A 12,027-nucleotide genomic window follows, 5' to 3' on the forward strand; every position below is an offset into this window, starting at 1 on the left:
GGCTCACGTCACATCATGCAGGGCTTATTGCTCAGTGTCTGTAGGCCTGTAGCAAACAATAAGGCTTCCCAGGAGCTATCTGGCAGTGTCTTTCTTCTTCTTTCTTCTTTCTTTCTTTGCTTTTATTCATGAGCAGTCATTTTCCATATATTACCCCCTTTTTTGGGGTGGATAGGGTGTGGACCTTGTTATTTAGGCAGCCATATGCCATTTTCAGGGATGTGCATGCTAGGTATGTTTGTGTTGACATAATCTTGCCTCATGTGTTGACATGGATTATAACTTAAGATCTGTAACATGCATGTTTGTTTTCTACATTTGTAGACACCTAGAATTTAATGAACTGCTATTCTTCCTATTGCATAAGTTTTTTTATAAGTCTGTAAGTGTGAATGTCACATGTTTGTGTGTTCATATGTACATCCTTTATTATATAACACTGTATTTTCATTAGGTAACTCGATCACTGGTGTCCCAAGTATCAGAAGCAAGACCGGACACGGCCCTGTCCCCCTCCAACAACAACGACAGCATGTATGACAACTTCAATGACAAAGAAAAACGTTATACCAAGAACAAAAGCCGACCCAACACTCCCGAACCAGATCTCTTGGAGGATCTAAATGACCTGAACAACCCATCCCCTTCTGCGGCTCCAGCATCAAGGGATCATTTCAAACGTCCATTAATACCTGATTTCCCTGAAATGAACGTGCATCCGTCAAGACCTTCGCTGCCCCTGATGAACACTAAAGCGCCGTCAGCTTTTAGTTTTGTAACATCCAGAAGGGGGTCTCTGGACGGACGATCGTATCAGAGGGGCTTGAACCAGTCGGGGTTCAAGATGATGGCTGTGCCGTTGCCATCCCAGCCCATGAGGAACTTCAAGTGGGTTAAGATCCAGGATTCCATAGTGGGTAAGAACTGGTGTTTCTTTTTCTTGTTGCTTATTGTTATTAGATCATTATTTTCAGATTGTTATTTTTTTTTGTGTGTGTGCGTGTTTATTTCACATTATTTTATTTCATTTTATTTCGTATTGTTATTCAGATTTAATTATGTACTGTTTTATTTTTTTTCATTTTATTTTAATGCCCTGTTTTTGTAAAACAATGCCATTGCTTAGATTATTTGTATTTGCTATTTGGCTTCACAGAAAATTACTCTATTAGTTTTCAACAACTGGACTGCTTTTATTAAAGGAGTTTTATTTAACTTGCTAACATACACAACATTCACGCATGTTCATGGTCACAAATATGCACAAATGCACACATGCAAGCACACATAAAGACATACACAAACATGCATACATAAACACAGATGCACACAAAACACACAACACCATGCATGCACACATCACACAACAATGCACACATGTGTGCATGTTTGTGCAAGTCTGAATACTCATGCAAATGCAATTACACAAATACATATGTATCGATACAGACTCTGTTTCACTTTGACACACAGCAATGAACACTCCTGACCTCATCCATATGCATATACATGGACTGTGTCACTTTGGCACACACTGGTGAAACTTCATGACTCATCCAAATGCATACATTACATATGAACTTTGTGTCACTTTGACACACACTAATGAATCCTCCTGACCTCTTCCACATGCATTCACTCTGACTGTTGTCACTTAGACACACACAAGTGAACACTCCATATCTTTTCCACTCACTTATTCCTGATGTTTCCCAGAGGAAAGCAAAGGATGTGTGTGGGAGCCCAGGGAAGTGATACCCAGTGTGGAGCCAGACTACAATCGCCTAGAGACCCTGTTTGCTGAAACACACATGATGAATGCCAGCGAAGAGGTAAGATATTGTTTGCTTACGTTGCACATTGGAATACTGGTTCCTGGGCACATGTGTGATTGAAAAGCCTACTTGTTCTATCTAGTGCATCCATCAAAAAGATGCACTGGTGTATGAAGTGTAGTGGTCAAAGTTGATGGGTGAAATTCACCTTTTAGACAGAATGTAACATTACTTTGCTCTTTCTTTTATGAACAGTGGCATATTGCAGTGTACTTTCAGCAGCGTTTCTGAAATGTTCATTTCCTTACTGTTACAGGTGGCACTGCTGGCAGGTGAGGTGCGGTTGAAGATCAACCTGTTCCTCAACCGACTGGAGGTGGAGCCCGATGAGCTGGTCAGAAACCTCATCGACTCTGAGGCTCGGGGGCTGACCCTGCCTCTGCTGAAATACCTGCATGACATCATGCCTTGTCCTGATGAGGTAATAGTACACAGGAACGATGTGAACAATTCTATGCTGTATGGTAAGAACCTACAATGTAAACACAGATAAATTAAACCATTTTAGGACAAAATGTCAGGCGCATGCACAGAGTCAGAAATTAGTCAGGATCAGATCCATCAACATCTTGGATGAGGTGAATTAGAGACTCTGGAGATGGCTGGGTCATGTCCTTAAGATAGATAAAACCAGACGGCCATATACTGCCCTCAGGGAAAGAAAGAGGCAGACCACTATGCACAAGGAGGAGAACCGTTGAAGATCTTCTTCTTCCTCGTTCGCCTCTCATTAGATGAGCAGCCTGGTGTCCTCAGTGAAGGCTGCCGTCCGTTGCAGCTCCTCCAGGGTGCAGTACAGCTTGGCTTCCACTGCTGTCAGTGTTGGCCAGTACTTCCTCCTGGATGCTGCATGCGTCCTACAGTCTTGAAGGATGTGGTCGGTTGTCATTGGTCCCTCACCACAAGGGCACTCTCCACTCTGTCCAATGCCAAATTTTGTGTGCATGTGGAGGAGCAGGCGGTTGTGTCCAGTCCTCAGGCGGAAGATCTTGACCTGTTCCCGTCGTTCCAGCAAATGGTATCTGTCTTATGGGTTGTATTTGGGGTGCTGGAGGCGCCACTTTATTCCTTGCTGTGCCTTGATGATTGTCTTGATTTCATCGTATGACACCAGTTTGTTGGCCTGCTCCTTCTGTGCACCGTCTTTTGCCAGAATGTCCGCTTTTTCATTGCCTCTGATACTGTTGAAGATAAACTGAAAACAGCAGGCAAGACCTGGAACGAAATCAGCTGACTCGCTTCAGACCGAAATGACTGGGGAATATTTGTTGGTGCCTTCTGCCTCCAGCTAGAGCAAAGAGAAGTAAGTTACACAAGGAAATGCCAGTACTGCCAGTAGCAGTTTATAACGCTGATACCATGTTGACCACAGGAACTGATACTTCATACTGTTGTTTATACAGTGATATTTGCAGATGAAGACTAAAGTATTGCTCACAGACATCAACTCACTCTATTTACCGTAAAGTTCGGTCTATTGAGCACACTGGTATATAAGCCGCACCCACTAAATTTTGGAAAAAATTGAACTTCATACATATATAAGCCGCACTGGCTTATAAGCCGCACTTATTTCCGGTACTGAAACACATACTGATACTACAGAAAAGCTGTCAATACTGTAGGTTATGAAATAAACACAAGCGAAAAGCAATAGAAAAGAAATACTGCTAGTGCCACAAAAAAAAACAAACAAAAAAAAAACGAAAATAAGATCCATAACTTAGGGATAGTCACATTTATTCAACGTTATCCTGCTCACTGAATCCACTGAAATCTTCGTCTTCAGTGTCCGAGTTAAAGAGAACCAGCACAGCTTCCTCCGCCATCTTGTCACTGACTTCAGCCTCGCTTTCACTTCTCGCTTCAGCCTCGCTTGCACTGTTGTCTGCTAGGTCGATCGTCTTCAATTTGAAGGCTGCATCATAGGCATTACGTCGCGTTTTCAGCATGATGAGGGTGCACACTTGAGCATAGTAGAACTGAATGCTGATCTGAAGGCTTTGATGTGTGGGGATTTGATTTATAAAACGTGAAAAGTTAGCACACTAACCTGAAGCTCATCCAAAATTTCATGGACAGAAATCATGATTTTGGTGAGTTGACGAGAACGTGACACTCCCGTGATCGTTAAAATCCTCAAATAAGCCGCATCACTGTATAAGCTGCAGAGGCTGAAGCTGGGTTAAAAAGTCGCGGCTTATAGACCAAACTTTATGGTACATAACTCTTTGTTCTTATTAATACTATTGATGTTGCCTGTACTGACAAACTGTTCAGAAGATGATACCATGTTAACTGTTTTAGAGACATTGAAAATAATGCAGTACAACGAGCAAATGATGTAATGCTGTCAGAGTCCAGACACTGTTATCATCAGTGTTGACAGATGCTTCCAGATACTGAAACCATGTAATCTGCGAACAGCTTTGGATGACTTTCCAAAAAAAAAAGAAGAAGAAAAAAAAAGTGACCATGTGATGTGTGTGTGTGTTGATCCAGATGGTGATGCTGAAGCAGTACAATGGCAGCCTGCTGGACATTGGGATGGCGGAACAGTTCCTGCTGCACCTGATGGACATCCCCGACTACCCCACCCTCATGCTGGGGCACCTGACGCGCCTCCAGTTCTCCGCCAACATCTCCCGCCTGCAGAGGGCGCTGCGGGCCATGGTGGGGGCGTGTTGGTTCCTGCTGAACAGCCAGGCGCTCCGCGACCTCTTGCACCTGGTGCTGCGTGTTGGCAACTTCCTGAACCATGTCAGTCGTAGGAGGCTTGTGTGTGTGTGTGTGTGTGTGTGCGTGTAGCATGAGTGTTGAGTATTTTTTGACTCACTTGTTTAAACAAAGTGAGTCTATGTTGTTCGGTTGTCTGTGTGTCCGTGGTAAACTTTAACATTGCCATTTTTTCTGGAAATACATTGTCTGCCAATACCAAATTTGACTTAAACATACTTTGAAAAAAATCTTCACAGTCATACCAATAACAGGGTGTAAGTCTCCCGAATTCAGCTGTTTTTTCTTAATCATTAACGGTTTATTTCGTTCAGGTTTGTTCTGAAATCCAAAAATTCTAAAAACCGTTTCGCACTGAGTTAGGCCTGCTAGCAGGTAGGTTGTCTTCGAAGACATGACCTTGTTTTTCTTGTTCACAATTAAAAGGAAAGAAATACAAATTGTGGACAGAACACATACAGTAATACTAACTACACCATTGGCGTGTTTACTGCATGTAAATATTCTAGAGTGGACACTGAATTAACTGGAATGAACATAAAAGAAAAATGGAATCAATATCGTTTCTTTCAGCTCGTTGTTGGCCTCAACTGGTTCATGCAGATCTAGAGATCTACCATGTGTTGCTGTGTGCTTCAAGGGATAGCAAAGTCTTCTTTACCACCAAAATAAAATAATAATCAAGATATGATTAAACACACAAAACATGATTTAAATGGCATTATTATGTCCACTACTGCCACGTCTATTTGTTGCACGAAGAAGAAATGGTCAATATTCTTTTAAGTATTAAATTTACTCGAATGATGTCAGATGCGCCGCATCAGTGGGGATTAGTCTGCTTGCTTCAGAACTAAACATGCATGGTTCGATTCTGCTCGCATATCTTTTTCTTTTTTTTTTTTCTCCCAAGCTTATTTTATATATCATATTTAATACAGGGCACTTTTCAATGATTTTTTTTAATATCTTTTTTTTTCTCCTCATGATTCCTTGACTGGATAAGTGCAAAGCACAAGTCAGTCTTGAAGGCTTTGCTTCTTGTTCTTGTTTTGTTAAAAATCTAAATCAGCCTTACAACTACTATGACATGTTGATCATAGGAGGCTTGTAGGGGGCCTAGGGTAGGGTGGAGAGGGTAGGTGGGTGTTTGTGTGTGTGTGCAGCATGAGTGGTTTTTATTATTATTATTATTATTATTATTAAAAAAGTTAAAAAAAACAACAAACAAAAAAATAACAAAATCCATTTATGACTACCAAGTCAGTTGTAAGAGGTTTGTGGGGTGTGTGTGTGCAGCGTGAGTGCTTACCACTACCATGAAGTTGTTTTGGAGGCTTGTGGGTTTGTGTCTATTGAAAAAAAAAAAAAAAATCAGATCAACCTTACAACTCCAGTGTCGGTTGTAGGAGGCTTGAGGTGTGTGTTTGTGTGTGTGCAGTATGTGTGTTGAATTTGTCTTTTTTTTCTTTTCTTTTTTCTTTTTATTTCAATCTAGAACAGCTTTACAGCTCTTGTAGACTGATCAGACACTTCTGTGTTCATGTGCTGCAACCTCCCACATTCACTCATGATTATGTGCTTTGCTCACATGAAAGAACCATGGGCATCAAAACGGTTATTGTCCATGGTATAGTTCTGTGGAAAATATCCACTCTGATGATAAAACACTTGCAGATGGAAATTTCTTTTTTGAAATGTGGGTGAAATAGGACTGGAAATACACCCAATCTGTGGAAAGCAGCCATAATTTCACATAGAAATCTGTTGTGATGAAAAGTATTACAGTACAATACACAGGGGTGAAGCATATAGAATGCTTTAATAAGAATCAGAATCGAACACACACACACACACACACACACAAAGAATTCAAGGGAACAAGAACACACGCAAAGTTCATAATCAACATCAACATACATCTTTATTGGAGATGTCACGTCGGCAATGTGTACAGGGTCAGTTCAACGGCAATGCCAGAGGTCTGCGGCTGAGCAGTCTGCGGCGGCTGAGGGAAGTGAACTCTGTGGAAACCAACCACACCCTGCTGCACCAAGTAGTGGCCATCATTGACGACACAGACGATCGCATGTTCTCTCTGCTGTCGGAAATCCCCACACTGGACGAAGCAGCAAAGTCAGTGGCTCTGCGCATTTGTTGCCTGATGTTGTGACATTGATATATATTTGTTGAATGCTTTGGGAAAGTGAATGATTGGGCTAAATGTTTTGGAGTGAATATTTGTTGAATGCTTTGGGAAAGTGAATGATTGGGCTAAATGTTTTGGAGTGAATATTTGTTGAATGCTTTGGGAAAGTGAATGATTGGGCTAAATGTTTTGGAGTGAATATGTCAGTGTTTGTGTATGTACACATGCATGTGTGTCTTGTGAAAATACATATGGTTCTGTTCTAGAATGAGGGCTTCATTTGGGGAAAGTTAGCACAGATTTTTTGGGGGGATGTTTTCTTTTTTTTCAGATTGTGTTTGATAAGCTGTCTTCACATTTTTGGATGGTTACTCTTAACTGAATTGCTTCATTTTTAGCAACTGTTTCCCCTTCAAGAAGTATTTCACTTTTTACTGATGGTTTTCTTTTGATTTAATCAAAATTGGCTGAATAGTTGGTTGAGTCAGTTCATTCAGTTGTTGCACTTACTGCCTCCTTCAGTCTCACCTTTTTTTTTTAACATACATTTCCATAGCCTCTTGGACAAACACATTGTCATAATATAAGCACACCAAATATGTACATTCAAATGTACACTTGCTAACATGAACACATCTCACTTCTGTGGTAGCGTATTTATGCAGTTTCTTGCAGATGGGCATGCTAACAGGCAAGCTGACATTCCCACAAACAAATACAAACCATACATTCACACACATGTATAGTATGTGTGCATTCATTAAGTTCTTGTGTATATTTCAGACATTCCCCAGAGGAGATCAAGAATGACGTGACTGGTCTGAATGGTCAGCTGAAGCACTTTGTTGGACAGCTGAAATCGGCCCACCCAACCATCACTGACATTTTCCACCTCTTTCTGGAGGTGGGTGGCTCCATTTGTAAACGGCATTTACCAGTAATCCATTTAGGAAAGGCCAGTGGCATTCCTTGCTGGAGGCTACCTTGAAAAACTGGATAGAAAACAGGTTGTAAAACAAAAAAGCACCACTGTAATATTTGTTGGCAGAAAACTTAGAATGATGATAGGAGATGGAATGAGCTTTAGATAAGTTATTTTGTGCATCAAAATTGATGTCACTTGGGGTTAATTTGGCTCCTTGTCACTGTTGCTGTCCATAAAAACTTTTTTTGGCCATTTACTTCTGATTTTTAGACAATTTCGGCTTTAAAATTCAGACTATGCAAAGGACTAGAACTGATGAAACATGGTGTGAATCGAGAAAACTTGAATATGGATGAGTTTTGGACTCACAGAGTTCGTTGTTACATGCATATTTAGAATTCTGCGCTGAGTGACTCTGTTAAGAGTTATTTCAGCTGTCGTCCACAGTGAGTTAATAATATACACTTACCATGTCTCATCTATTTTAAACATATATGTGTTCACTTACTTCAGAGAAAGGGCTGTTTTAATGCCACCAATTAGGCATATCTACTCTGTTTTGGGGGATGGGAATGCATTTAAAAGAACTCGTCATGTTCCTTTACAGGGAGTGAAGAGAGACTTCACAGACATGCAGCAGTCGATTGGAGAGCTGCGAGAGCTGACCAAGCAGGTGGCAGTGTATGTGTGTGAGCCCACCTCCATCTTCAACCTTCAGACCTGTCTCCGTGACATCCTGGCTTTCCTCAAGGACATGCGCAAGGCACGACTTGTAAGTTGCCATTTGACAGTCGGTCTGTCTCTGTCATGAGTGTGTAAGGCTATCGTGCTTCATCACTGTGTAGATTTTTATCAAACACGCACGCACGCGCACCCCCCCCCACCCCCCACACACACACACAAAGAAAAGAAAACAGAAGTAAAACAAGCAATTTGCAGATGTAATTGAAAACAATATATTTGAAAATATTAACGATTTGATTTATGCAGTGCTTTTCCATGTAAAACATGTTCAATTGTCCAGTACAGTGTTAAAACTAATGTGTAAAACATTTATTTGAACACTACAACGGAAAAACTTTCACAAGCTAACCCTGCACAAGTCATTCAGCCAAAATACTCATATACTAATTTCCATTCATACACAAACATTTCATGACATTACCAAAAGTTGTTTTTGTTTTCCATTGTAAAAAGTAGATAAAAGCATGATATTAAGGGGGAAAACAAGAATATCTCTGTTTAAAAAAAAAAATGTTTATTAGTAAGAATTTAGTATGACTTTGATTTGTATCTTTATTCGTCATGCTAGTAACTGCTACTTTTTTTCCATTCAGGAAAACACCCTTTTCAAACGGCAGAGGACACAGGCTCGACGTCGAAGCGATCAGTTCAAGGCCAAACTGAAACACAAACGACTTGCCTTAGAGTTTGGAAAAGAAGCAGGTAAATAGCACTGAAATCAATAAAATGTGCTTATCATTACATTATTTCATACTTCTGCCTTTTTTTCTGATTTGCCACGAAATTTAGACTGTATTTTGAACCAAATAGTGAGAGAGAAAAAAAAAAGTAAAGATTTTTGCAGTCTCCCAGGTCAACATGTGTGCAGTTCTGTTAGTGCCTTAATCACCCTTATATGTTTTCACATGCAGATCAGTTATGCCAGTTAAAGATCCTGTAATCCATGTCAGTGCTCATCAGGTTATGAAAAAATTAACATACCCACCATGTACACCTCTGAAAATGGTGCATGACTGCCTTAATGGAGGGATATAAATGGTTATACATGTAAAAGCCCTCTTCGTACAAGTGAGCTTGGGAATTGCAGTGTATGAACGCAGAAAGAAAGAAAGAAAAAATGAGGGTGGCAAGAGAAACCCATGGATGTAGGTGTGTCACTTTTTTTTGTTTTTTTTTTTTTGCTTTAAACAATTTTTACTGAAAGAAACAACATAGCATAAGCACATGAACACAAAAAGCATGGGAAGAGCATCAAGCATGGCTCATTTAAGCCCTACCCACAGATTGAAATATCCAGAAAAAGATTTTGTTTTTAATTTCTAAACTGCAGTGAAAAGAAAAATGGTACGTTCTGTAGAACTCACTCTACTCCCCCACACCCTCCCTGCCTTTTAAAATTGTTTTATATTATTATTATTTCTCTCTTTTTTTTTGTCAGGTGCCAGTTCTTCCATGATGGAAGACCGGAAGAAAGTGGTGGAACGTATCCTGACAGAACTCCACCACGGCAACTTCCATCCAGTGGTGCCCTCGTCTCAGCTCTCCACCCCAGAGCAGGAGGAAACGCCGGCACTACCCGAAGAAAAAAGGGCGACGATGACACCACACAGACCCCACCAAAGGGTGACACCAATCCCATCTGCATGTGCCACTCCGATGGGATCATCCCCGGAGTCCAAGAGACGCCCCCTGGAGCTGAGTCACATCAGCATCGTAGGCACCCCCATGATGAACCGGCCCACCAGTGAAAACCTGGAGGATGATCTGTTCCATCTGACTCCTAAATACCCTGGGAAAAAGATGGTCATGACCAGTTCAGGTATGTTGTGTTTTGTAGTGCTTTTCCCGCTTTTAGTTGCTTCTTAAAGAAATGAAGAACCAAAACTATTTCAGTAAATAAAAGGATGTGATAGGCAAGTGGTTAGAACATTGGACTTAATTCTGAGTGTCCTGGGTTTGGTCCCAGATGAGTGGTGAGTTGAGGTTTGAGATTTTTCAGTCTCCCAGGTCAGCAGTTGTACATTTGCATGCAGAAAATCAAATGTGCATGTTAAAGAACTTGCAGTTTTTGTTCATTGTGTTGTGGAAGAATCATCAACCAAGTTGGTGTTGATTAACAAATAGTAAAGAGTGGTAACTGTCTCCATTCACAAGGTACACAACTTCAAGTCAGTGCTGCTTACTCTACCGATTCAGCTAGCACACAGGTAAACAAAAGGTACATTGGAACAAACCCAGACACTTCCTCAAGAAAGGAAGTGCCGGGCCTGTCCTTATACCAATCATTTGACATGTGCACACAGCAGCAAAGACAGAAGAAATGTGCAAACACAAATTAGCTTTTATTCAAGACTGGCGTAGCCTCTTTAATCCTGAACAAGCCACACAGAACACATAGACAATACAGAACAAACACAAGTTGGTCTTGGTCATGTAATAAAACACCCTTCATCTAGTCATCTGTATGTCATGGCAAATGTCACAATATGCCAGTCCGTTCTTCTCAGACATACATTTCTTTTCTTTTTTTGTTGTTGTTGTCAGTTTGTAGCAATTACAGATATTCATTTTGTGGAAACGTGAATGAAAGCAACATGTTCACCAGTCATATCAGGTAACTTCAGCTTATGTCAAACCATATAAGCTGTTAGACAATTTTTTTCACATGCAGAGAACTCAACTTTCAGTTTAACTCTGACGTGTACCATGCCCATTTCATTGTCAGAGATTCCTACAGTATGACATAGTTCACTTTTGCCAGTGAATAAAAACACCAGAAGTTAAAGAATGGTGAAAAGCAGTTAGTGAAAAAGGCAATGGCCATTTAAAACATATTTGTGGGAATATGCAAGAATTAATCTCTACATGCACACTCACAGCAGACATCCAAATGCACATGCACACATTGACACAGATACGCAGGTGTGCACACACCACAGTCAGTCATATACAGAGCCACACACACACACTTGTCCAAATGCTTTGGACTGAAAATGAACCAGATGTACATCAGAGGGCTCTGCCAGAGGAGATGTCTGAATGTAACAGAGAATTCTAAAGAAACATGACCCTCTCCCCTCTGAAAAAGTAACACCAGATAATGTACTGTATAGCAGTACAGTGTATTCCAGTACCAAACAAAACAGTACAGCACGAAACACCTATTCTGTGCGTGCAGCCAATGATCTGTTGGATGCCAATCCAGGCCAGCCCCCTGCCAAGCTGAAACAGGATCCCAAGCCTTCTCACCCACGAGTGAGTCAGCTGACTGCGGCCTCCCCCCCTGTGGCCTGTCACCACCGCAGCAAGAGCGACTTGACCGATTCCATCCTCATTCACCAGAAGTGGCTCAAGTATGAAAAAATGAAAGAGAAGGAGAGAAAGAGTGAAGTGGGTGTGCACGCCCCATTGGCTGTCCCTGAAAGTAGTACGACCCTGGCCACGCTGAATTTGGAGGATCCGTATGCACGCCGGCAGGAAAGCGATCACATGATGATGAAGCTGAATGCAGGACCAGTTGTCTACGAGCCAGAGGTAGGTGATATAGACAGGGGTGTGTCTGACTATGGTGACCACATTAGGCCTCTTTTGTCATGGACATCATTTGCTATATTGTTCATAGTAAATGTGTAAGTGTC

The 12,027-nt window shown here is 41.1% G+C and overlaps 1 protein-coding gene across 1 annotated transcript in view; it reads left to right on the forward strand.

Moving 5' to 3' along the window:
- The window catches only part of LOC143298819 (inverted formin-2-like), a 33,124-nt gene that overhangs the window by 15,719 nt on the left and 5,378 nt on the right, over window positions 1–12,027 (forward strand). Inside the window, exons 9-18 of the mRNA XM_076611809.1 lie at window positions 455–917; window positions 1,717–1,832; window positions 2,092–2,256; window positions 4,338–4,595; window positions 6,529–6,707; window positions 7,504–7,624; window positions 8,253–8,417; window positions 8,983–9,091; window positions 9,828–10,208; window positions 11,568–11,923. Of these exons, the coding sequence (XP_076467924.1) occupies window positions 455–917; window positions 1,717–1,832; window positions 2,092–2,256; window positions 4,338–4,595; window positions 6,529–6,707; window positions 7,504–7,624; window positions 8,253–8,417; window positions 8,983–9,091; window positions 9,828–10,208; window positions 11,568–11,923 (2,313 nt within the window). The remainder of the gene's footprint in view (window positions 1–454; window positions 918–1,716; window positions 1,833–2,091; window positions 2,257–4,337; window positions 4,596–6,528; window positions 6,708–7,503; window positions 7,625–8,252; window positions 8,418–8,982; window positions 9,092–9,827; window positions 10,209–11,567; window positions 11,924–12,027) is intronic.

The sequence above is a fragment of the Babylonia areolata genome, chromosome 24, assembly GCF_041734735.1.
Source record: "Babylonia areolata isolate BAREFJ2019XMU chromosome 24, ASM4173473v1, whole genome shotgun sequence".
NCBI classification, from domain to species: Eukaryota; Metazoa; Mollusca; class Gastropoda; order Neogastropoda; family Buccinidae; genus Babylonia; species Babylonia areolata.